Genomic DNA, 27739 nt, shown 5'->3' with positions numbered 1-27739 from the left:
TTGTATTTATTTCTTTTTATTAAGAAGGACAATCTCTCTCGTAACTGAAAGCCAGAAAAAAAGTGTTTCATCCAAAATAATCAGATATACATAATTACATCAGGAAGAAAATTATCAACAACACAATCTCACAAAAATAAAACCTGTCCTTCTTACAAAGACATGGGAAGTTAATTTTTAGGAACAGAACAAGTAGCCATCTTTAATGCATTTGTTTCAACTGATACTTTAGCTCTTTATACCTCATTTTATTCAGGGAAAAAAAAAAGGCAATGATATGAAAACAACAGCTAGTCAGTTCAAAATCATTAGAGAGAATGTTTTTGCTACCTACCATACACATCAATTTTGCTTTTGAACAATGACTCAGATCACTTACTCCACTTAAGAAAATTAGGAACAACCTCACCATCTCACTTCTCTCTTCCCAAAATGAAAACTTTCATGATTTATTTTTTTTGCCATTGCATACTGATATACCAGTGAAAGGAATAACTAATCTTAAATGTGCATTAATTGGTGGCTACTTCTTTAACAAAAACCAATTAAGGCTACTGCATAGCAATAAAGTCCATTTTCTTTAAAGTTTCTTGTATTAGAGCATTAGTTAAATGATGCAAGTATAGTTCTCATATAGCATATGCCTATTCCCAGGCAGGTTTTTCCCTGCAGCCTTTTTTGCTTTATCCGGCCAAGCTGTGTCATGTGTCTTGCCACTCTAATTGTAAAGAAGTCTCTAAATTACCTAAAGTTAGTATTTTCTTTCAGGGCCAACTTAAACTTTTTTCATCTCCCTTTAATCAAAGTAAGGGAATTGTGACAAAGTGGGAGGAACCTGATAAAAAAAAAAAATTTCATATTCTTTCCTCCTTTCAAGGAAAAATCCATATAATCTGGACATCCACCACTGGACAAATAGATAAAAGGAGGTTCTGGTGGATAATATAAGGTTGGATGCTTTAATTATTTAACTGCTCTTAGCCACTTTCCTCTGGCTAAATAACCTAGGAAATGGGATATCTAAATTTTATATTTGTAGCACTTCAGCAAGTTGTTTGTTGTACCTCAGATAATCCGAGTTTGAATGGATACTAGAAGGTTTTTCAGTCTTGCACTGAATCCACTAGACTGTCTCATCACACCATCGTCCTCTTAAGAGAGTTAATTCATCTGCCGCCAACTTACTGGTAGGAATTTGCAGCAGCCAAGTGTCCCAAATAGCACCTATTCTCAGCTGTCAATTAAAACTTGTTCTCTTTAAAGTCAGAGATCCATGGCTGCAATATTCCCCAAAGCCAGCACTAGGTCACTAGGGTGCTACATAAGGAGATATGTATGATACTTTGGGAAATGAAGCATAATACAGATGTGAGAATGACTGGAGAACAAACCCAGTAAGTCCATCCTGTTTGTTCCCTGCTCTACCAGTCCTACACCAGGCCGACAGGACTGGACTGACCTACACAACCGCAGTCTATAAAATCCATCTGAACTCCACGCCACATGGACCTACCTTCTTCAGTTCCACTGTCATGAAAACCCCTGCACGGCCCAGCTGCTGCAGAGTAAACGTATCCTGTGACTTGAAGTAAAAGCACGTCCAAATAACTATTTGACAATTTTAGAGATCTCTTAATATGCAAAAGAGCTAACCAAACCCAGGACTCTTCCTTCGTATCTCCCAGCCCCATATATACAGCTAATGGAAACTGCAGTCTGTATGCCATTAGTCATTTTGTTCTGAGTTGCACCTCTCAAACTGCACTCATGAATAAACTCTACTATTTCATAAATTAACAGATTCAAGTGTAAGGCGATGCTGAAAACTTGCTGAAAAGAGGGTCTGCCATACTTCCTGTGACTCAATACATTGTCACAGATTTTCTGGCAATGGTTAAGTCTTCATCAGTGAAGAGAAAAAAAAAATAAATCTATATTTAAGACTACTTTGTAAATTTTAAAAAGCTCCAAATGTTTAATGAAAGCAGCAACTACTTCTGAAGAAAAAAACCAGACAGTAAGAGAACATTTTCAAAGCCTGTAATGGACCATTATTCAGTAAAAATACACTAAAATTGAGACATAGAATCATAGAATATCTTGAGTTGGAAGGGACCCATAAGGATCATCAAGTCCAACTCCCTGCTCCTCGCAGGAGCATAACTGTACATAACTTTACATAACTGTAAAAGATTTCAGTTTGCTTTTAAATAATCTTAAATTTTTAATTATGACAATAAATATGAATAATCAGTGCAGGGTTAAGAAACTGTGCAGAGCAAGTAGATACAAAAGCTGTTGCACAATGCATCTGCTGAATCTCCTACGACCCAAGGCTTTGGATTTCAGTTTTTGGCACTGGATTCCAGCAAGTCTTTTGCTTCATTTATTTTTGTTGCCAAGTAAGGTGATCCACCTAAGAAGAAAAAGAAGAAAGGAATACCATTTACACATCAGTATTAAGTACCAAACTACTCCACTTGCATCCCCTTATTACTTTTATTAGCTCCTCCTTCCTAAATAGATCCTTTTCATACAGCTGCTTAAAAAAAATGACATTGCTATGAAGTAAACTAATTGATAAGGAAACATGAGAAATGTAATCAAAACTGAAGTCACTGAACAATAATGCTGAACATTTTTGTCTCAGAGAGAAGACTGAAATCTGAAATCACTTCATATTGGTGTGATTTAGACTTGCAGTGCAATGCTGCTGCAAATGTATGCAAGGTCAGCTGTCATCCAAGGCTAACAGCTATTATTCCCACTCACCCCCAAAACTAAAAGGTAAAATTTTATAAATAATTTTGACAAAGAATCATTAAGTGTGTGCACATGCACACACACACCCACCAAGTCTCTCCTGTGCTAGACGCCCAGAATTACCAGCCAGAAACCATCACATTAAAGCTGTTTAAACATGGTACACCTTCTAACTTCTAGTCCTGAATGCTGTCATTGCTTTACGCTCCATCTAACAATCTGATTACAGTTCAGCGGTCTTTTTGTGTTTGTTTTTTTTTTTACTCTCCCCTTGAGTGCCAACCATCTGCCTACAGTCACCAAAAGCAACATTACAAGGTCTATATCAGTAACTTACCACTTACTATAATACACCTGTATTTTTTACATGAAAATGGGATTCCAGCAGTACTGTGCACTGAATAGCCTTTTCCAAGGCATCTGTTCAATCATATTTTTTCATTCATCACTTCATTCATTCTATTCTATTCATCAGAAAAGATAATGATAGAAGAAACACGCAGAGCTAGTTGTAGACATGTGTAAATAAAACCAAAAAGGCAAGGCTTGCTTAAAGACTTCTTTAGGACATTCCTGCAGGAAGCCAAATCATTATAAAGTCATTTCATGGTGTAATAAAACAACTGGAAAAAGTAATGGAGTTCTCTTTGTCATGTTTTAGTATTGTTTGAATGTGGCCCTAATAGCTAAGACACACTGGAGGAAAGTGATGCAGGGCAGGAGAACTGCCTACTGGAAAATGAATTTTTTTTTTTTTTTCTTTTTTTAAACCAATTGGCTTTTTAGCCAGGAATAGGATTTACTACATTGAATATTGCTTCTTTCAAAGAGTAGACAAGAGGATCAAACAAACAGTAAAAACTAAAAACTGCAATAAACAATGTATCCCAAGTAATTTTTAAATGTGCGTTGATTTTCGACATGTCTAGAGAGCAGGATCTTAAAGTAAATTCAAATCTGCTGGAAGTGTTTTCACTACATTTACATCCTTAAGTGCTGTATTAATTTTGTAGTCCTCCGATGACAGAAAATTCAATCTTATGATTGCCTAAGAGTTTGTTTATAATTAGGGCAAGTCCAAAAGGCATCTCTCTTCCTCTTTCTCTGTAAACAAATATTCTTTCATAAAATTAGTAACTGATAAGTTAACATACAATGTATCAGTATAAAAATACTTTAAAACTGAACTGTAAAGGTTAATAAGCAACCATTTTAGTAGTGCTCACTGGGGATGTTATTATGCAAACTTCTATGTATTTCTTATTTATTTATTCCTAACAATTCTCTTCAACATTTTGGATCTCAGATAACATATGTAACTTTTAAAATCTGTAATTATTGCCCTTCCTTCTATCAACTCCAGCTGGTAAAATATTATTTTAAAATAACATTCTAATGCTGAATATATTTTTAAAAGCACATCTGTGCTACCCACAGCCAGAAGAAATCAAAATACATACACAAGCAAACAAGTGTCTCTGTGATGCCACATGTTCAGGATTACTCCAGGCCCTCGCTCTGCAGCTGAAGACATTACACAACCTTTTTTTCTACGGCCATGCCAGAAGAGCTGCAGGGGCAGCACAGAGGCACAAATCCCTTCAACTGGTGTACCTACTGAGAAAATGCTCCATTTTAATAGCACACAGGAGGGCTCACTACATCCATCCAAACCTACACTGTGCCCAGCTGCAGGTGCATTACAGCTGTAAGAGCGGGTCGTTAAAATGTATGATCTTCGTAACTGGAACTGCCTCTTTAGGTCTACTCAACGTCCGCACGGAGATTCACGGTTCTGGCTCACATCTCTAAGTACTGCTACAATAAACTTAGAAGTTCGTTATAAAAAAAATTTTGACCTAATAGGTACTCTAGTGGTTAAGAGGCCTTTCACCATCATAATATATTAGAAATGCAGAAGAGAATTTCTTTTTTATGTCTGTGCAGCTTATACATTATAAAACATGTAAAAAATGAAAGTGTGAAATCGAATAAGCAGGACAACTTTAGAATTGAACTGAGGGGTGAAGACAGCAAAGAAAAGCATCGACTAAACACTTCCCATGGCCAGTTATTTTTTTCATTTTCTTAAAATGGGGTGCTGGCAGGGAGCCCTGTAATTCTGTCAAAAAGATATAAAAACCCTCCGATTTCCCCTTTTGACTTCTGAAATACAGTGCAACTCTTCACCATCTGTTATTTTAAAGTAGAAACAGCAATGAACATATGGGCTTTCTTTCTCAACCAGCTGTAGTGTAGTTAAAGTTATAATAATAGCCTTTCTGTAAGATAAATTTACATTAAAAACCTGGCCAGTAAAGCAACAGTGCCCAGCTTTACATTTTTTTCCAAGTGAATTCCAGGAAGTCTGAAATTCATCAATGATGTACTTAGTGACTGCAGAACATTTCCCCACAGAAAGCTGCTTTCATACATGTGACTGGTCCATCTCAGTTCAACACAGGAATGTCAGTTTAATGTAGAAATGTTATAGCTAATTTTTTCTTATTTTTGAGGAAGTTTTTTTAAAGTGTGGAAGATTGGTCCCTGAGCTCATAGTTTTAACTGAAGCAGCACAAGTATAGAAAACAACATTACAGAAAAATGGGTAAAACTGTGGTTCATAAAACCTAGTTTATCTGAGAGAAGACACACCGAAGCTCAAGTCTATAAATAAACAACACACATTTGCACTCAGTGCGGTTATTTACACAATCAGTAAACTTAAAGGATCTCATTTAAGCCTCTTCCTTTCCAGATCCGGTTAAGAAAAGTAATAATTATTTACCTTTATCAGGATGATTCAAAATCATGATTCTTCTATGGGCTGTTCTGATTTTGGCCTTGCCAGCAGATGGACTGCAAAAATAAATTGAAGTGCTTACCATAAATGCCACTGCACTCAGACTATAAATTAACAGTTTATACTGGCTTCACAAATAATTAAAACTTGAGATTTTCACCATCTTGTGGACAAAACGTAAAACTGCATCTCTGAGGAAGTAACAATAACAAAGGCACGTAAGACACACAGAGAAGGACATTTTTAAAAAGCCTGTGTATTTGACACATGCAAATATCTTCCAGGTTTTTTTAAAACGCAATACATCCAATCATTTAAAATAAACAATTCTGGAAAAAAAAAAAAAAGGAAAAAAGATCGGCAGCTCTAGGGTGTATCTAGCTGGTTTTTCTTATCATTAAATGCAGAAAACACATTTTTTCCTGCTAGAAAATCAGTATTTATATGACCACTGACAAAACAACAAATATTTAATATTATCACATTTTGTTCTACTGTAAATATTTTTATAGCTGCTATAAATAATTCTTCCTTCTGCTGGGGCCTGAAAAAAAAAACCCCTGTATTTGTTATTTTTGCAAAGCTGTTCAATGTGTTACATTCAGGGACATGCTGATTTACAAGTGCTACATAATGTTGTTTCTTTCAATGACAGACACATAAAATATGTACTTGGCCTAAATTAAATATGTACCTTACCAGACAAATAACCACTTATGGATGCAATATGCCAACACGGTAAGGCTATCGTATGCGAAAGGACAGTTTGAAAGGTTTAGTTTTTCATAATTTGTTAGCATGCAGAAACGAAGCAGTGTTTTCCACTTCAGGTGATTTCTTAATCAGTGATGATTCAATTAATTAATCTTTTTGTAGATACAGTTTGAATGCAAGGTATCAGCCTAACTACATTCCCGACGTAAACAACCTCTGATTATTATTCTGTCACAGGGAAATTAGGGTATGTTGCAAAAATAGTTCATAGAACTGCATAAGAAAAGAATAGTTCAATGGAAGAGAAAGTAACCCAGAAAGTAAGAATGAAACAGAAGGTGAAAGGCCTTGATCTATATAAATAAAAAAAAGAAGTTATTGGTTATCGAACTGCTAAAAATAACAATCATATATATTTTGATTTGTAAAGCTGTTGCTTAATAATAAAAAGGAAAGTTGATATACTACATTTAGAAACTCAGATGTCCCAAGCATAACTGTGGAAAAGCTGCAGTCGCGTATCATGGAAAATCATGCAGTTCTGCTCCAAGCAGCAACTGTGAAAATGGTGTTTTACATCAAATCTGCTTAGTTTATGAGAGATTGCTTATCCCACAGTCAGAATGGTCTCTAAAGATTCTTAATCACTATCAAAAAAACCCTTAACGTCAAAATCACATTTCCGTTTAACTGGTACAGCGTCACAACCCGAGTCACGCCAACACCACCCCGCGTTCTCACATCACCAACTGGCTGAGAAGTCCATCACCTTGGTGGGAACAGGCGATACGCTGGAGGGCAGCGCTGAGATTCGGGGGACCTGGAGGGGCTGCAGGAACGGGGCGACGGGAACCCTCCACAAAATTCAACAAGGACAGACGCGGAGCCCGGCACCGGCGAAGGGAGAGCCCCTCGCGGCGCTGCAGGCTGGGCAGACATAATACTTTTTCACCCCAAAGGCAGTCGAGCAGTGACACAGGTTGCCCGGAGAGGTTGTGCGTTCTCCATCCTTGGGAGTCTTTCAAGACCCACCGGATAAAGTCCGGAGCGACCTGCTCTGACCCCACTGGTGGCTCTGCTTGGAGCAGCAGGTACAGCTAGGGACCTCCGGAGGTCCCTCCCCACTTGAGTGGTCATATGATCGTATGATATACCTGTGCAGTAAGCTCTGTTTAAAAAATAAACTAAACTAACTAAACCAAAATAAAATAAAAAACCAAAATAAACAAAAAACAAACCCAAAGTCACAATCCTTACATATGTTTGTGTTTGTACACTTATACAACATACTGTATGTTTTTTAATGTAATAGCCTAATTTTTTTGTTATGTCATTCATGTTTTAAGAATAATAATTTAAACATTTTTAACTAATGCATATGTATATATTGTGTACATTAACAAACAATTAACTGTTTCCTGTGGAAGGAAAAAGTAAGCATCTTATTTCACAGAGGAAATGGTACAATACAGAAAATTTTATTCATTTTTATCTAGAATTTTAACTTATGGTTTTCAGACATATTTTCTAACTTCAGAAGTTCAGCTTTAGGGATTTGATAGCTGCAAACCATTATACTTAGGACAGCTGTATTTTGCTAGCATCTATTTTGTCTTATGTTTGGAAAACACTCCTGACATTTTCACCTCCTATGTCATCTCAAACATTCCCCCATCTCTCCCACGAGCAGTTCCTTCTACAGAGTACATAGTTGTAAATATTATTGCTATGTTTATACTGAATTTCATTAATCAGTGCTGCTTCATAACAACTAATGCAAGAACACTAAAACTTAAAATTAGTCAGCATTTCCAATACAGTACTTTGTAGCTTTGGATACCAACGCACATGCATGTTTCTACCAAAACGCCTGCAACCTTACAAGATGCTTTATTAGAGAATAACATTTAGAATGTGTAATGGGCCAATATATTTGAAAATTAAAAGCTATCATTAAATACTCACCTTTATCATGGTTTATATTTATTATTTACGCTGCCCGTGCATACTCAGCACTTGAAATAACAAAGAAAGTCTTTGCCTCAAAATTTAACATGACTTGGAAGTGATGACACAGAGGACAAGTGTTACAATAAGATCAGGGCCTAGACAGGTCTAGTTTGTGCATACCCGGGCATCTTCCATAACACTTTAAAACTCACTTGCTTTTTTTTTTTGTGGTGACATTTTTATATATATATATATAAAAAACACAGTAAGCAGCGAGTTCAAACTGGTCTACAAAAGTGTGTTTAAACAATGTAAAAATTTCCTATAAAGATATTAGCCGTGCTTCTACACAATTAAAGGCTCAAACCTTTAAACATTAAGAAGAACTTTCCTCAAATCTGATTAAGTCTTCATATTTGCAAGACTCAGTCCAAACACAACAAGCAGTGTCATTGTTCCCAGTGCAGACTCAAGCAATTAGAATTAAAAATTAAAGGGGACTGATTTCAGATGTGATGAAACTTCAGACATGCACATGAGCAGTGCTCAGGCTAGGCATTACCACTGCAAACACACTTTAATGAGCTGCCATGTGCTACTCTGGAATATCACTGAATTTGCCCTTATAAAGTAAAAATGTTAATACTTTATCAAACCTAAAGGCCAAAGGAAATATTTCTGAATAGCATTCTATAAATCTCTTCTTCAGTGTGCAAGCATGAAATATTCCAAATAAATGTAATGTTTTATTTTACAATTTTTTAAAATGAATGCTAAATCTGCATAATATCCATTATGTTAGAAGTAAACACAAATAGCACACTGAACAGGATTTTTTTAAGTCCCAGTTTTCACCATGTGAAATAATTTCTTCTGGCGATAATTAAAACCATCCTCCTTATCTTTTTTTTTTTTTTTTTTTAACCTTAAAATTCATAAGTGATCTAAGCCATAAATAAGAAAGCTACTACCTAAGGTTAGATCTGCTCCTTTCGTCTGGAAAGCCCTCAAACTCACTGCCTGCTTTACAGAAAACACTAAGGTGTGCGCCACCATTGGCCATCCAAATGTTTTTGAAAAAATCCACTGAATACTCAGCCTGGAAATTATTTCCCATACCTACTCTAAATGACAAGTCTCTCCAAGTATTTTTGTTTGGAGTATGCTGCAACTTTTGAAATCCAAACAAATCAGAGTGGAGAAAGAAAAAAAACAATATTACTGACTTACAAAAAAAATGAGCAAAATTGATTTGTTTTCCTCATTTATTAATATAATCTACAATATTACTTATCTCAAGGGGTTTTTTGGAGACCAGGCCATGTGATCACACTAATTAGCACAGTATGTGCTATTCTGATTATTTCTAGAGCACCAATTCTCCACTGCAATACGTTACCATGCCTTCAAGCCAAACACAAGTCGCATGTTTTATTAGCATTTTATTGTTTGCTTTTTAGCTTAAGCAGAATATTAGAATGGTTTATAAGCCATTAGAAGTCTTTTAAAAAAAAAGCTACGATTTTGGCAAGAATATTCCACATTCTCGCAACATGCATTTTCTTCATGCGATACTTAACCAAACAAAAACATATTAATGCAACACACCTACCTTACACCTAAAATAAGACTAGCTTCTTGCCTACTCATTTTCTGTTCAAATCCTCCTTTATAGTACGATGAAAGACTCTAAAAAGAAGAAAGGGAAAACAAGCAATAATTAGTTTCATGTACAAGGTGCCAGGACCTAAATCGTATTTATATGACCTCATTCAGAGCATTACATTCATCTATAATTTATTTCGAAGGCATGGAATGACTACAAACCAGATAATATGGAAGGACTTCTCCTGAATGTTAACACATACAAAAAACGACTTAAAAATAACTATCTGTGTTTTTACAGTCTTCTACTGCTAATAGGAGATATTAATAGCTACAACCATTAAAATCCTGCCTTCAGGCAAAAGAGTCCAGAATGAAAGCACATACTAGCATAGAGTGGTACAGTGTGTTGGGGAGGGCAGGGGAGGGAAAGGGGGAAACTTGTTTAGAACAGCTTTGGTACCACTGCAATGGAAAATGGCAAAAGTCACAATGCTTTGGCATGCAAGGAATTATGGACAATCACGCTGAAGTCCAGATATTTCTACAAAGAAAGTAGGTAAAAACAACAATAAAAGGATAAGAACAGATAAATATAATATGCTGATGAAGAGTCAGTATGGTTTTTTTCATATGAAGGAATGTTACTTTAGAAAAAATACATCACGAGTTCTTTGAAGGAACCCTGAAAAATAAACCAAAAGAAACAAACAAACAAACAAACAGGCTTAGCATAAAGCCACAACCTCTATTTCAGGAAATCACTGAGCTGGAGAACACTGGGAAGTAGCAGAGTATATGGGGAAATCCTATCCAACTTTTGCCTTTACATCCTTCCCTATACACTGATGACTGATGACAATTAGATACAGGAAATGGGGTTAGTTTTTTTAAACTCACTGGCACGTGAGACTTTAGCTACTGTTTTAAAAAGGGGAGGAAAAACAGGAGTGGGGAAAGAACATTAAAAAAGGAGATGGAGATGAGAGTAAATAATTACAATGGTTAATTGACATAGAGAATGGGTTGAAAGTATATTTGTCAACCATAAATATATTTTAAATTATTAAAAAAAAAAAAAAGTTACTGAACCACCACTGATAGTTAGCAGTGATCTCATCAATGCTTCTGTAAGAATTAGGGACTAGCTCATTGCTACACAAATAATAGTCTAAGCTGCACAAGTCCCAGAGGCAGCAGATGTAGCTCTGAGACAGCCTGCCTTTGGGAACTGGCACACAGAAATCACTCAACAAGACTGAAGTTTTTTCCTCAATGCAAAAACCTATCAACTGGGGAAAAATAAGCTGCTTTTATTGCTATCAAAGGGAAGTCTAGCCTGAGAGCCGAGATTATTTTTAAGTGTCCCTTTTACCCCCAAGTAAAAATGTGCCTGGCCCTTAATAAAACACTTTTCTCACTAAATATATCCATTCATATTCAGTGAGAATGTTGCCTTATGTTTACACAAACTCTCTCTTCTGTAATTTCAAAAGCATTAAAGCATTTAAAGGGTTCTGTCTATGGCATCTAAGCAAAGCCTTTAATTAAGCTTAGGAGCAACATTCACCCAAAAGCGTGGTTCAGAAATACTTCACCTATTGCTACCATGAAGCCACAGAAAAGACTTTTTGGTGTGCTGCTATGATCTGAAACTAATTTTATCTTCCTTCTTCCCACCCTAAACCATACATGAAATAAGCACTACTGTAACACTACAGGTATCAAAGCTGAAGCAACTGTGGACGTGTCATGCCTACAAGAAAAATCTGTTCAGGAACCGCTTCTACAGGTAGAGGGTAACACAAAACAGGTCTGTAATAGCGCACACCGACATTACAGGTTAGAGTATGTAACAGTAAGAGAACACACAGGGCTTCTCCAGTCCTTCGAGACGAAATGCTGCTAATGATTTAATGGCCACCAGATAACACCCTTGAGAAGACAGAACTGCACAGAAATTTGCAACGATGCTGAACAATTAGTACAGCCAGGAGAGAAAAGCACACTTTAATGTCCTCTGAAAGATTTTCCAGAACTTCTCCCAAAGCAGCTTAGGTGCAGACGGGTTTCTGAAAAGGTTAATTCTTCTCTGCCCTTCAACTCTGGCATACAACTCTAATAGAGAAGGACACTGGTTCACTATGCATGTAGAGAAGAGAAATATTTGAATTATCTCTAACACTGCTTGTCGCTGTTCTTGGTAGATTTCATCTAAAATGCTATTTTAAATAAGAGAATAGGGAGGGATGGCTATAGGCTTAAATTCAGAAATACTTTTTCATGTTTTTAAAGCCTACTTCCTTGACACTGTTCTAACCCCAGGAAGCCTTGATTCAGTTCACTTCCAAGAGGAATAAAAAAAAAAAAAATTATGTTGTCTGTGTCCTTTGGCACATAAACAAAAACAGTTTGTTGGTCATCAAGAAAAAACATTTTTGTTTCAGAAGTGAAGCATGTAGCAAGAATAATCAATTCTTAAATTAAAATCTTGATCCTAAACAGAACTTAAAGCAAAAGGAAATTAGACATAAAAGCCATTTTTTCCCTTTGGTTAGAATACGGGGAAGAAACATCGAGTCTTCATTTTAAGAAGCATCTTGGCAAATTTCTAGTTCCCTAATGAAACAACTTTTGCATGCTATTCAAATTAAAGCCTTTTTTAATTTTCCTTGTTGTAAATTCTAAGTAATGGCTGCAATGAAATGAAACAATACTGAAGATATTTTTCTGTTATGAGAACTCCTCGATGAGCGGGCAGTTCCAGACCCTTATTTATTAACCCCGGCTATTGCAAACAAATTCTGTACTGGAAAAATCATTGAAATGAACTCTCCATTTCTTCGTACTATCTGGGGTGAGAGGAGGGCTATCATTTAATTTACTTCATTTCTTTGTATGTTGTTACCATTTAGCAACTTATGTAAGCAAATTCTGCTTCCTGAACAAATGCTATTAATAGGTTTGGGAAGGGGTGGGGGACGGGACACAGGACAGAAAATGGCTGGACTTGCTCTGCAAATGTCTATTCACTCTTGCAAATTTTCACAAAAGCAGTCAGCTAAGAAAATCTAATCCATTTGGACCGTGACATCTTCAAGATACTTCTCCTAGCATAGCACAGGGAAAGCATAATCACTGTTTCCATGCCAGGTATGAGATTCAAAACTCCGTAACTGAGACCATCCATCATATTAAATGAAGTAGTGAATTTTTCAGAAAACTCCATGTTGTTCCACCACCAATACAGTCCTCCATTGAAAAGGTAGCAAACACTAAAAGGAAAAAAAAACAAAAAACAAAAAACCCACAAAAACCCAAACTACAATAACAAACTATTTAGATGCTGTGTTATATTATAACCTACAATTTGCCAAGATCAACTTTAACTTCCTTAACTTCAGTTAGAAAAAAAAATAATTATAAAATGGACTGCAAATTTCATTATTCTCTGGAAACTTTATTTTCCATGAAGGACAAGAGAGATGGTTGCTACCCTTACCTCTCAATTCAGAACTCTATGAGTCTGAGCAGAATCAGATCCAATAAGGGAAACACAGTGCAAAAATCTCTAATGAAGTGCTATAGAAAAGACCCTTTTCTTCTGGAACACAGAATTTTCAGGATTGTGGGATCTGAGTATTTTGACAGTTCATTTTGCCTAGAATTGTTGTTCCTATCTTTAATATCTGCTGTCTATCTTTTAACCTTCAATATCACTGATTCAACAAAGAAAGGTAATGAATGCTATTGAAGTACTTCCTTTTTTTTTATTTCACATTTTAAGGAAATATTAACATTATAATTAACAGCATTAAGGTCTGAGGAAGGAAAGCCAAATGACTACTTAGTGCTATGCACCTTCTACTGGCAACAGACTCTTGTCACTACACACAGGAACAAAACAGTGTCACTGGCATTTGTGACACCAGTAACAAAACTAGGCTCAAACTAAAAAAGCGTTTCTCTAGAAATGAGCATTATGACTTGTCACAGAGTGGAAATGACAGTGTTTCCTCCTATGTCTTTCTCCACTGAAAAAAAGATGGTAGAAAACTTCAGGACTAAATTACAGCAGCATTTACACTTCATATTTAAGAATATGTATTTAACTGCTGTAAGTTAAAGTTAAATGAGAGGTAGAAATTCAGAATAAAACACAACAATTTTACTTGCCTTTACTTACTATTTTTGACTAAAAGATGAGTGCAGTTGTTGACTGTACATGGTATTTATTTAGGTAAGTAAACAGAAAGCATCAAATACTCAAGATAGAGCAAGCAAGCATTTTAAATCATCACTTCATAATTGCTGAACTTGACCTTACCCAAGTCATTTATTAGTGAGCAGGAAGAAAGGATAAACAGCATCTGGATGACCTTGTGTGACTCCAACCAACATGAACTGTGATTTCTATTGCAAATGGAGGGGGGGGAAGAATTGCAAATGGGGGGAGGAAGAGTGGGGGCTTACAGAGAAAACAAGCTAGCTTCCAAATAGGCAGCTGCTTCACAGTTTCTCAAAAAAAGGAGGTAATGAGGGACAGGGTTTGATGATAGAAAGCTAGAGTAACCACTGAAAATTATAGTGACCAAGTTAGGTGCCTCCAAACACCATAGGAAACCAGCAAAGTAATACTAAGCCTAGACACTAAATGTCACAGGAGATGCTTCTTCCAGTAAGCATACGTAGAAATACTAACTGCTTGATTTCCTTTGTCCTTAGAGGGCAATATGCTGTAAAGAAACGTGATGAAAGCACTAATCCACAGATTATACTCAGCAGCTTCAAATTCCCCAAACAAAATCATGTAAAGCCACTAAAATAAGAAGTTTGGACAATAAGCGCTTACATAGGATCTCTGTACCCAATGTTTCCTCTATTGTTTTAAAGAAAAATTACAAATAGGAAATAATTGATTGTTAAGGGGAGAAGAAAAAAAAACTTGTAAAAAAATACAATCCAAGAAAGTAGCAGCTGTAGAGTAGTAAAGAACAAATAATCTTGGCTAAGAATTACACAAGGGTCTTAAATTTGGATTATGATTGTAGAAGAAAAATATTACCACCACCCTCACAAATGTTTGCTATTAACAGTATGTATTTGTCAGCTTTACAGGAAGAAAGAGTTTTTACTGTATTCATCAGATCTCATCTTACACTGAAAACTTGTATTTTCAAGTTCAGAACAGAACAGCAGAAGAGATATACTCCGCTGCAAATCAACATACAATTCTGGGCTGTAAGGCAGGATGTGAAGGCAGAGAGAGGATGCAGCTCCAGGGACTAGGAACACTGAGAATGCAGAAGCTCCTGGGTTGCTCTTTATGGTTGTTCATGAATTCTGCAGGACTCTGAAAGTCACTGTGGTAAAAATGAGATAGACCTGTAATGAGCTTGGCTCAGCCAGTATACCAGCACTGAGGAGTACAGTTTCCTAGGAACAGCCACCTCTCTGTGCAGTAGCATGTCATATTTCAATGTGTTAAAGAGTCACTGCCTGCTTTCTTATGTGAACATGTCTGAATTTAGATTCTCCAGCCTATATCTACAAATGGCTAGAAGAAGAAACACTGCAGTAAAACTGCTGGGGAAGGAGGGTAAAGATTGAAGTACTCCCTACTCTGAAGCCACATGTCCTTTTTGCTAGATACTTCTAGCAAGCCTGCAAGTCAGACTGTATCTGTATCATGTGAAAGCAATTTAATTCACAGTACCTACAGTCCCCTCTGCTGTTTTGCCAGGCAATTTGGGAATCTCTCAAAAAATTACTTTGAAAAGGAAAAAAAAGAAATTGGTGTTGGTCTCGCAACAGAAATGCAATAGCGGGACAGAGAAAAAAACTGATCCAGGAGCACCGTTTCTGGCTGATACACATCGCAATTAAGAGCAAGTGTGCACCTGCCCCGAGAGGACAGCCCATGTTTTGAGTCTTTCCCTCCCCAGGAAGCTTGCATTGAACAAGCTTGCTCCTTCAGCACAGGAACACAAAGTACAGATGGCAAATGAATTTGGACCCTAGTGTCTGTCTATATACTGTAGACAGGCTCTGTGTTGCAACCAGCCTCACATTAATAGGTACAATACTAATGATCATTTAAAAAAAAAAACCAAACAAAAAAACCCCCACCTACCTTTAATATATTTTTCGGGAAATAATAATCTGCAGCAACTACTCCCTCAAACCCCTCACCTGTTGCCTTCGGAGGCGTGGCGACCTGGTTCAGGAACGGCACGGCGACCAACCCCAGGCCGCTCGGGCCATCAGCTCACGGACACCAATGTGGTGGACGACAAATGGCGTTTATTGGTGAATAACACGGCATTATATAGCTTGGGTTTACAACGTCACTTCCGTCTGCTTACATCATAAACTAAATGCTATTGGCTATCAGGAGAGGGGCCCTATCTTTCCGTACAGCGCGATATCTTCCGGCCGCCAGACCCTAACTACCTACACTCACCCATCAGCATCAAGAGGGGAATTGTATTCCTTCCACTGTGGATAAGTGTTCACAGACTATGGACTCAGGAAGAATACACTGCCACAAGCAGACATCTACCTCATTGGGAATTACTTTAATCAAACAGGAATGAAACATATTTACTTATTTACCAGAGGACAGTATAGCCACTGAAGCAAAAAGTAAACACTCTCGAATATTCCCTGCATATGCTCCTCTCGCAACACTCTCTCTTGATTTTTTACCTCGTTATTATATTTTTAAATATGTACGGCAAAACAAAGAACAAAAAATTGGTTAAAAGTTCAAATTAGCTGGGGAAGAGAAAAAAAGACAACTCATACTTGAACAAGAAAACAAGCTCCCCCATCTCTATGGCAACCTTTCCTAGAAGTTTATCAATTTTTCCTTCTTGATTTTTAACACTGTATCTGAAAATAAATGACTAAATTTTTTCATTTTTAGCTTCTTGAAATGAAACTGCATGTCATCACTTTGTAATCTCTAGGAATTAGCTATTTTCTCACAGCACACTTCAACAATATTACACAGTTACTAGCAAAGAGTTCTGAAACATGGAACATCACCAGGAAAATCAGAACTGTTTATCAAACTCAGAAACATCTTTTGATATCACTTCATCCACAGGGATTTAAAATATACTAGATACTACGCCAGCACATACACAGTACAGACCACCCCTATCCTGGGAGAGGGGAATCTAAGTGGCACTTACCGTATTCAACATAAAACGTCTCCTTTCTAAATACTTGAAATACAAAATCATAAATTTACCATAAAGTAACCTCTAAACTTACAGAAGTTAAAATCCTCTTTGCTGTCTCTGTCATTGCCTGCTCCAACGGTTTCCAAAGGTAGAAAGCGTAACGACCTGAAAAAGATTGAAGTTAAATGACATTATAACCACCATTTACTAAAATGAAAAAAAAAAAAAAAAAAAAGTCTCCAACTTATATCCATCAGCTTACAGCAGAAAGAATTTTTTTTTTTTAAATCAAATCAAAATCCTTCCTTGTTAATCTTTTTGTCTCATTTATTTGCTGTACAGCACTGTTGCACTTTACTCTTTTCAAAGAGTTTTCAGATCCTGCTGGTTTTGGATCCTGCCCAGCCAAAGTCCCAAGGTAAACTTGCTATGGTTTACATTTTTCAATCTTTGTACTATTGGGAGAAGGAGGGGAAGAAGTTTAGTATACTTCATCGAAAAACCTAGTCATGGACTGCAAAGATCCATTGTGTTTGCTTACAAAAGAAATAGATTTAAATGCATTTCAGTATGATGAATGAAGATATCTGCCTTGTGAACTTTAAGAAAAAGGGCAGTATGAAACATTAGCTTTGGATATACATTATTTATTAAATACTGTTCAAAGGTTATATCTTCAAAAAAAGAAATCTATGTACTACAGTTTCTTGCTGTGATGTTGTATGCTTAATCACACATTTTGTAAGTACTGGATTTTTTATTTTGTTACACAGAGAGGATCTTCTGGGATTCAGAGCCATTCAACTCCCCACTGGCAGTGAACGTCTATAGCTAGGAAAGGCTAGAGGGAACTCTATTATGCATTCTCAGAAGTACAAAGCAGGTCTACCAACTTCAGAATCAAGATCTGTGCCATGTTAATGGAGGATTTTCCCTGGAAGTCCCCTCTCCCCAATTACTGTCTTGATTAACTATTCATTAGCAATGTAACTGAGTATTATACACAATGGAAAAACTTTTTATGAAATGGAGCTTTGCTTCATTCAAATAGCATCTTGCTTTCATTCTTAAAATACGCGATGTGTCCATAGGTTTAGTCATCTAAGCCTGTGCCTATGTTAACACGGAAGTTAAAACCACTATTAAGAGTATTGCTGCTGAAATGCTGTGATGTACAAATATATTACCTCACCTCCTTCTTAATGTTTTCTGTTACCACTTCTTTGCTAGCTGTCATTAATTCTGCAGCTCAACCAGCAGAAGAAATTCTAAGAGCATTCCTCTTCTGCTTCCATACAAACACATAGATAAACCAACTGCTTAATGGTGTACATAACCAAAGATCTTGTCTTTCCTTCCCTTAATCAAAAAAACAACACAGCTGTACCCAGCAAACACCTGCTGAAGTTTGGTGCAACTTGTTCATCTATTGCATCTATTCTTGGTGTATGAACTTGCACATAGCTGACCATGGTTGCTTTTATATGCTGAAAATAATGGAAATTGATTTGTGTATTTCTACACCAGAACAGACCAGAATTATCCAGTGTGAGTAACCAAGAGTATAAATCATGTTACGCCCATGCCCTGTGTTCAGACTAGAAGCTATTTTTTAGAAGAACACACAGTCCAGATGCAAAGAGTTCAGGTAACAAACAATGTACTATGGGAACAGTTTAGTATGATAAATTACTGCAGCCACTAAAACCTTCTATTTTTCTGTTTGAATTTGTCAAGCATCACCTTCACATCACAAGATCCTGCTGCACTCTTCTGTACTGAGCAGCCTCCACCTTGCAATATGCTATTACATAAACAAAGTAAACTTTTCACATTACATTTTGCAGACAAAAAGCAGATGGAACCTTTTAGCTGCTGCACATGAAATTAGTTTCTGCAGCTGTGGCTTTTCAAAATGAATTTTGGAAAATCTGTCAAGGATTTTGAAGGGAAAGGAACTATAACTGGACACAATTCTCCATAGCACTCTCAAGTGACCTTTCCACTTTCCACTATTTATATTCATAAAAACTTCATTAAGCCTTTTGGAAACAGCAGCTTTCAAGTGACAGTTCCACACTCAGCAGGTAATTTAGCTTACCTGCAAATGCAACAGTTGCAACACCAAGTCCAACCGCTATCATAGTTCTGGCCTAAAGCAGAAAAACAGGAATCAGAATAAAGTGCAGATTCTAATTTGAAATATACGCACCTTTTACTTTAACAGCGAGTATTTCTGATGTCTGACATGCACATTTCATATATAATTTACAAGAAACATAAAGGTAAGTTCTGTGTTCCACAGGCTACGTTAGATTTTATAGTTCAGTCCCATTAATCCATGCCAACGCATCAGTATTAACTCGGAACTACCCAGTAGCACATCATCAGACAAACTCTGACAAAGCAGCTCACAGTATGTAATGATAAGAACACAAGGCAGACAACTATTCAGGATTACTTGAAATTATTTGTGTAGACTAGTTCAACACAGTACATAACAGAAAGTATCAGTTTATTACAAAAACATGAAGAGCTAAAAAAAAAAAAAAATATTGTTTTGCAAAGTCCTTCACTGGGAAATCTCATCGTGACATTACTTGAAAACAGTACTTGAGTATTAACTTAAAGACTATGTCCACAAATGTATGTTAGTGTCTTCCACCTTTCATGCTTTGACTCACAGAAGCCCCAATAAACACATGAAGCCCAGTAACCTCTTTTCACTACTTAGTGTCAATCACTGGCTCGACTATCTTATAGCACAAATATTGTAAATAGGCAGACTTCTGACAGATTTCAGACAGCATTCATTATCAGCTAAAATTCGCTTTAAGTCTAACTGGGCTCTTGGAACCAAACCCACAAAAAAGACTTGAACATCTGATTTAGACAATAACTCCCACCTTATACTAACTTAAAACCCCCAGATTAGGTGTACATATTTTCCTACACAGTGTTTGAAGAAAGTCAGACATCTCAAGAAGGATAATAAGAAGTATCTCCGTGTTGAACAAGAAGCTGCTGAAAGATACGCAATAAACCTTGAAGAAGGGACTGACTTCTCACACGTTTGCAGAATTCAAGAAGGGTAATGAGCATTGCAAGTGTTGGGGACATCTCTCCATTTCTGAAAAGCCTACATGTAATCTTTGAAACAAATGAAATAAAGTCATCTGTGGCACCACCTGTCTTATCATATGATAGTTCAATAATGCCCTCAACTTACCCCCAGGAAACATGAGAAATCAGATTAGGCCTGTTTAGCTTGAATTCAAAACATAATGACAGTGAAAACGCTTTTATCACCGGACTATCTCTTTATATGTATGACTGACTTCTGCGTCTATCCAATAACCGGTTTATACATTTTCTACCAACAAGCCTGACAGCAGGACTTAAAGCCCAAATTTCAATTTGAGTGCCCTAATAACTGGATTTGGAGCCAAGTTGCCTTTGCTATTAAGATTCCCGGGGCTAGAATTCTGTCTTTGATCGCACCCAATCTCATTTCTAGACAGAGAGGGAGTAGGGGATGAGATAGGAAATACCGGTTTTAAAGCCTTCTAGAGCTGGCTTAGTAGGGGCTAGAACGCAGGTCGACACCTTTCCCAGCAAACGGGCAGCTGTGCAAGATGTAGGCACTGCCATCACGCCCAGTGGCTCCTACGGCTTCGGCTCTGAAGGCAAGTGGCTGTGATTGCTGCCTCTAGTGTTGAACTCAGTTCGGAAAAAGCGGTAGCCTGCTCTGAGCTCATCTAGAAGAAGCTGTATTCCTCTATCTAGCTTTTGGACCCTATGCATTTTAACTAAGTACCTACCTCCCACCTACCCAAATGGGGCTATTCTAGCTGTTTGCATAACATAATACTGCAATTGCCCAGAGGTTTCTAGTAGAACAAAAGAGACTCACTGAACACACTGAAAGCGGAGCTCCAAAGTTAAGACTGGGGGAGTTTTGGCCTTAAAAATCTGCCTGTCTATCCCATTTTAGTAACCTAACTCTTCCATTTCAGTGTAGTCTTCAGTCTCGATATTAGCATTCATTTCTGAACGTAAAAATAATGTAGTAGTTTTATGTCTGTTGTTCCTTTCAGTTCCACAAAATTTCCCCTCATCTTTAGACCATGAAAAAAATGTAAGTACGTTACCTTAAATGGTAGAAGATATAAAATAGTGAAGCATACAGTTCATCTCCTCACTAAACTAAAACTCTTTTCATTTCTCACAAATCGTTTTTCCCAGGCTCTCAATATTCAAACCTTCTAAAAGATTCCTCCAGTTCCTCTGTTTAGACACTAACCAGAAACAGCCACAACATTTCTGAAAATATCATAACCCTATAAAAATTCTGTATTATTCTGTTCTGTGGTTTGTGACTATGGATTTATATTCAAGAGACTTTACTTGATTTGTTCACAGTGACAGCGCGAATCTTTTACTAAGTGGTTACAGTAAATTAAGAGCTCAACAATGGGTGAAATACATCACACTGGCAAAAAAAATAAAATTTAGTAGCTTGTGCTTATCTAAATTAAGTTATACTTGCTTTGCCACCAAAAAGGTGGTTTAGGTCCGCAGTTTACAACAAGGTAGGCAGGTTGCAGCAAGGCATTAGCAGCAGACACCTCATCACAGGTAAGGCCAAGCAGAGAGACCAAGCTAATAAATAATACCTGGACTCTTGTCAGTTCAGTGCAGAAATAGCTTAAGTGTTTTTGCACAGTAGTCTGGGAACACAATGTAGAGACCCCTGAGGCCTCTGATAGAGTCATCCCTGTCCACTGGGATGCATTATTTCAATCTCAGTGGAAAGCACTAGCAGTTAGTGGAAAGCTAGTGCTGCCTGGAAAAGAGCAGGTAAAAAAGATGCATGGCAGCAGCTCTAGAATAGGAGCAGTACACAGGATCAACAGGAATATGAAGACAAGCCAGAAAATTAGGTAAAAGTGGAGGAAAGCTCAAGCCAGAGGCACGTTTTGAAGTGAGGTACAACCAGCAGAAAAGCTGACAAATACTGGTTTACAGAAACTCACCTTATTTGCGTTATGAGCAGGTTAGAGAAGAGTCACTTGCCACATAGTAGCAAAGAAGTGATAACTTGTCATACCAAAGCACCTTGAATGTTTGTTATTGTGTGAATATATCCTAACTACACACATGCGATAAGAACTGAATTTGAATCAATGTAAGAAAGATGGCATGGTCTGTCTTTTACTGACACAGCCTCTCTCACAAAATCAGTGGCAATTTCAAGTACTAACCCGTAAGCCTCTTAAGACCAGCCTGACTCAGTTTCCTTTTCCATGCTCACTTAACTCAGTCGATTATTTAGAAGAATAAGTCAAGGTTAGGCTGGTGCTTTGAAATGTAGAGTATAAAGTGCAAAGCTTTAATTAAATGCACACCTTTCACGTCAATATTAAATGAAAGCAACTCACTATCATTGTGGAAGGGATCAGTTCATTTACTGCATGCTAATACAACTACTGCCATGACCATTTTTGCCTCCCATTGCTTGAAAACGCATTTTATTTCAGACTCATAAAGGCTAAAAAAAATAAATACTTACTGACTTTCAATTATGACAGAATTGACCCTCTCCTCCCCCTCAAAAAAATACTGTTAAGAAATTTCTAAGATGTAGGTTTTAAATGAAAGCATTCTGTTAAGACCCAAGGGAAAAATAAAGAAATAAAAGATTAAAAAGTAACATCTGTCCCTTTCTTTATTCAATGAATCAGCTCCCAAAGGTTAGTCATCAACCCTATGCTATTCTGCTAACCTCAGTATTTTAATTTTACTACGTAGTTCAGTTTTCAGTAACAAACTCTCTCAGATACTGAAAACAATAAAACAAAGTTTTGCTAAATCTGCAAACCCTGATTTTTAAAAATTCTTTTCAGAAACATGTATAAGAAAACACACACGTTAGAAAGGCAACTGCAAGACCTGACTTACCAAAGTGGCAAACAAAAGAGGATAAAGCTTATTAATCAACATGTAGTATGTTTAGAGGTATACATCATATACTGTTAGCATACAGACATCTGTGGCCTAAGCCTTTAATAAGTAATTTTCCAGGAGCCTTAATTTTTTAGCAGAAGAAACAGGAAAGAATGAGATACTCTTTCTGCAAATTTCTAATCCACAGTCTCTGCTAACTTAGCCATACTAAAAAAAAAAACATAACGACTTGTGTAATTCCTAGCATTGCAGCTTTTCCTTCTATGAAGTAGAAAAAAGTTACACTTATAAATATAAAAAGAATTTCAAATGCATAAGTTTAAAATTTCAGTGCAACACTATTACATCTGACCACAGGCTACAAGAAGCACCTTTACAAATGTTAAAACATACCTGCCTGCATAGGATTTGGATTTTGTACACTGGTTCTTCTAACACAATCAGTGAAAACACCCTCCTTGGTCAAATGGAAAATATTTTGCTCTTTCCACAACTAGCTTTCAGACACACAGCAAGAGCTCTACTGTCTTTTGCCTAGAAAGCTACAGTGTAATGGAATAAAAACCACACAGAAAATAATAATTTGTTCTGATGGGTTGGATAGCATTTTGTTATCAGTTGATGCTTAATCATGGATCAGTAAAATAGGAAGTATATACTTACACTGAAGTAAGTACACAAGTGTAAATAGCTTGCTTAACTGAAAACTTTGTTTTAGGAAGGTTTGGTTTGTGTTTTCTAAGTGCTGTATGTCGCTAAGAAGTACGATATACAAGTATATTAACCACGTGTACAAAAGTATTTCTAAAACTACTTTTTCCCTTAAATAAAAATTCTTGACCTGAAAGAAATGATTGTTTGGTACAGAAGCTAGAAAAAGGCTTCTGTTCCTCAGAAGAGTAGGTACTATAGCTTATTGGGAGACTATTTCACAGCAAACTACCTAATTAACTCTATATGGAGCCAGATACATGTTGAAGTGGGATTATATTATAAATGATCTGCAACAGATTTGATTTCATAATCTAATGTTTTCCTTCCAGTCTTACCTTCCTATGAAATTTAATTTATTGTCCAATAGTGAATTAAAAGTAATTTGAGCTAGATGCTGTTCTCCATACTCACCCAATTCTCATGTCAATCTGTGTCATTTATTTTACAACTTTTTTGGCTTGTATATAAAACTATGCCTAAAGTTTCTGACAGTTTTTCATAGGAAATGGTACCTGACCAACAGATTCACTAATAGAAGCATTACCACAAGGCATTCAAATCAATCTTCTTGAGTATGTATTAATTAACAAAGGCCTCTTGCAGGTATCTTTAAGAACAGACTCTTTATGCTTCTACATTGTTCTTCTGTCACTCTGAACTCCAAATGCTTTTGTGAAACAACTACAAGAGTAAAAATGACCCAGATCAAGCAACTACATCTAACATCCAGGACATCTCACAACCAAGATTCAAGGTAGGATATTAAACAGAGCTCTTTCCAGCCCAAGAGATGGATGCTGCTGTTAGACTTTGCTTCTCCTACTACTCTTCCCTTCCACTGTGGCAAGAAGGTCTTGTTAACCCTGTACATCACAGGAACAGATGCACAGCAGTACAGCTGATCTTGCTATTTCTCTATGGCAAAATTTTAGAATTTGGTTCTATGTAACTTGACCTCCTTCTGAATACCTTAGCCAGGAACCCAATAAGCATGGGTACTCTCCCTTTTACCACTATCTATCTTCATAATACCATCTAGAGAAACTCTAAAATAGCTCCTACTACCAACCATATGCTAACAGTTTACAATGTATATATGCCTGAAAAATACTGCATTCTCCACTGAAAGGCCTGGCTAAAGAATAAATTTTGATAGAAAACTGCAGCAATCGAGAACCTAGTCCTCTAAAAACCTACCACAGTCTCTGGACCTTAGTAAGAACCTGACAAAACAACTCACACCAACAAAGCAAGCCGTATTAACCCCAGATGCAATTTTTATCCCAGATAGGTAAGAAGACTCAAAGACTCCACAAAATTCACTAGGAATTTCCCTGCTAGCATTGCACAGGGAGAACACATGGATGCAACAATAATGAGTTTCAGAGTCAGCTTCTTAAGATTACACAGCTTTCTGTTAAACACACAGAAAGACTCTCCTGGGGGGGGGGGGGGGGGGGGGGAAGTCCTAGGCTGTAGTAACAACGAATAAATAACTATGATTTAAAAAACTGTATATAAAAAATAAAAGATATATTGTTGAGGCAACAACACGTACACAATGAAGTAAGGCAAATACATACTTAAAGCTGTAATGAACGGGTTAACTTTGTTCATGAAATCAAGAAGGGGGAAGAGACACATTGAGAGTTAACATATGCCTGGTGTAAATAACAAAGCTTGCTTAAGTGATGCGTAAAGGTCACGGGAAGAGGGCAATGGCTATAACTTACTAGATAAGGGGAGGGGGAAAGAACAACAGCTACAACTTACTAGATAAGGAGAGGAAGGACAAGAGCTGAAAGTTACCAAGACTATATTTCTCCACGTCAAAAGACATTCTACATCAAAGGATACTCATCCTTGAGAAAATTACCGAATCTGCATAGCAACAGACCTGCACGAGTTAAGAAAGAAGAAGCAGGACAAGGCAGAGACTTACAAGAAAGGGGTACAAGAAATGTATATAAGGAATGTAACAGTAACATAAAGTTGCGGGCCTATGGCGGAGCGTTGCCTCCCCGGCCGCCCAGCTCTGTTTTGCTCTCTTATCGCTTGCTAATAAATTCGATTTTTTTTATCCAATACAAATTGGCTCCTCCAATTTGTCACGAGCGTTTATAACAAAAGCCATTTAAAAAACATGAAAACTTCACCACCCAGTGCTATAAGCAGGGCGATCCAAGTATTTTTCCCAATTCTCAGATCTTTTCCAAAGAGAGCGCACTGACCCATGAACTAGCCGAAGCGACCAGGATGAGGGAATGGGGATATCGTTACAGCACCCTTCTCATTAGAGCATGGGACAGCGCGGGAAATTTTGGAGGCATCTTCCCTCCACTCCACACCCACCCCAAACCCTCAGGGTGGGTGAAAACTTCACAGGTCTCCTCTCTTCACGGCAAGGGGACGAAATTTGAGGCCCTGTCTGCTCATGCCCGTGAAGGCCGGAGGAGCGCAGGGCCTGAAGGGGAAGGGGGGGGTCCTGAAGCGCTGCCGGGGCTGCCCCCCTGCCCACGCTGCACCTCCACCCGCGCCACCAGGCCCACGCAGGGCCTGAGGCGAGGCGACACAAACCTTCTCACCCCGGGCACCACCACCCCGACCTCCCCGCCCAGCCCCGGGGCGGGTGGAGAACGCCTGTCCCCCTCAGCGCCGACCCGCTGCTCACACACGTTACCCCTCACGGCCCCGGGGGGGGGGGACGGGACACACAGACGGACCCCTACCTGTTGCCCTCCCCTCTCCTCGGCCCCCCCACCAGCGCGCTCACCAGCCCTCGGTCCAGGTCGGCTTGACCCTTGCCGGCGTCCGTAGGGACCCTGGCGTACTCGGCATAGCGCAGGCCCTCGGAGGAGGCCGCGGCTCCTTCCATGACGGAGGGACAGGCGGGGAAGCCGCTACAGGTCGGCCGGAGGGACAAACCACTTGGAAGGGCGGACTCCCAAGCGCCTTCCCCTTGTCAATCTTCCGCCAGAGGGGCGGGGCCAGCGCAGTTTTGGCGGGCTCGGCGGTGTGAGGGGTTGGGCGGGGCAATGGCGGGCGGCGGAGTCTCTCAGCGGGACGGAGACGGTGAGGGAGGGCGGTGTGCCCTGCCTTTGTCCTCCTGACGGGTTTGAGGAGCAGGGAGGCGGGAGGTGGCTGCTTTTTCCAAGTGCCAAGAGAGCCACGGAAGAAAGGGGCGGCCGGGGCGGGGGGTGAAGGGGTGAGGGGTAATTATGCATTAAAAAATAGGGTAAGAAGAAGGAGAAAATACTCGGGAGAAGGGAAGGCCGCACAGAAATGTCTCATGTCCGTCTTCAGAAGGAGCATGGGATTTTGGAAGGGGGAAAACCTACGGAAAGGATAAAGAAAAATTCATTGGGGGGGGGGGGGGGAGAGCAAAACCACTAAAAATGGGGTTTAATGTTTATATTTTTGCATCTCAGTTGATGTCTGTGTATGTTTCAGTATATTTCTATTTTGATTTCCTGAAAATGCTGACAGGATCCTAGTTCCCCCTTCTGAAATCCTTCAAGTGATAGCTCTTATGCAGAAGTTGTCAATCACCGTTAGTCCTGTATCACAAAGTGTAAAATGCTCAATCTCTTTTCAGTACAGCAGTGTAATGGCTCTTTTTTTGCCTTTATGCTGGTTTTCTTCCTCTCCTACCTGGTAGTACTATTACTGGCAATGGAATTGAATTATCTGCACATTGCTACGCAGTGTGACTCAACTAAAATAATTACTCTTCTTATCTCCTATTTCAAACAGTGGTTGTTATTCTGAGGCATCATTCTGAGCACATACCATGGTTCTGTATATCTGATTGATACTCATCAATCCTATAATGCCAAAAAGCAACTGCTTTAATTCATCTCCAAATATGTTTTTAAAGTACAGTTGCTATTAACCATAAAGGTGAGCTGACCATATACAGCATTTCGTTAATCTTGGAGAGATATATAAATTCAACTTTCTACAGCACAGAAGTCATTGGAAGTTGTATGATGATCCATTTGGGAAGAAATACATTGCTTTGTACTTCTTAATT

At 38.0% G+C, this 27739-nt stretch overlaps 1 protein-coding gene across 3 annotated transcripts; it reads right to left on the bottom strand.

Moving 5' to 3' along the window:
- Window positions 1–26667, bottom strand: DNAJC15 (DnaJ heat shock protein family (Hsp40) member C15). 3 transcript variants are annotated; one of them, XM_030036598.1, is made up of 7 exons: window positions 26480–26586; window positions 23386–23526; window positions 19127–19178; window positions 17117–17190; window positions 9843–9919; window positions 5552–5622; window positions 1–2416 (listed from the first exon to the last, which is right to left on the bottom strand). In XM_030036598.1, exons 3-7 carry the CDS (start codon window positions 19167–19169, stop codon window positions 2346–2348), a joined length of 336 nt encoding a protein of 111 aa, XP_029892458.1. In that variant the 5' UTR covers window positions 19170–19178; window positions 23386–23526; window positions 26480–26586; the 3' UTR covers window positions 1–2345. The 3 variants fall into 3 exon arrangements, with proteins under 3 accessions (XP_029892458.1, XP_029892457.1, XP_029892459.1); XM_030036597.2 differs by lacking the exon at window positions 23386–23526 and having other exon boundaries at window positions 26480–26667; XM_030036599.2 differs by lacking the exons at window positions 23386–23526; window positions 26480–26586 and adding an exon at window positions 26436–26472.
- Between the last annotated feature and the right edge of the window lie 1072 nt (window positions 26668–27739).

This window comes from Aquila chrysaetos, chromosome 14 (genome assembly GCF_900496995.4).
Source record: "Aquila chrysaetos chrysaetos chromosome 14, bAquChr1.4, whole genome shotgun sequence".
NCBI lineage: Eukaryota > Metazoa > Chordata > Aves > Accipitriformes > Accipitridae > Aquila > Aquila chrysaetos.
Note: the sequence above shows the minus strand (reverse complement) of the source record. Positions and strands in the feature narration are given on the sequence as shown.

What these genes read in the sequence shown, in the direction of transcription:
- DNAJC15 (XM_030036597.2), bottom strand. Translation starts at nt 26,581, where the DNA reads ATGGAAGGAGCCGCGGCCTCCTCCGAGGGCCTGCGCTATGCCGAGTAC. An exon ending in CAAAGAGGATTTTAACTTCT is followed by an intron (nt 9,920 to 17,116) that starts GTAAGTTTAGAG and finishes TCTTCTTTTTAG; the next exon opens with AGTCTTTCATCGTACTATAA. An exon ending in AGTCTTATTTTAGGTGTAAG is followed by an intron (nt 5,623 to 9,842) that starts GTAGGTGTGTTG and finishes TTATTTTTGCAG; the next exon opens with TCCATCTGCTGGCAAGGCCA.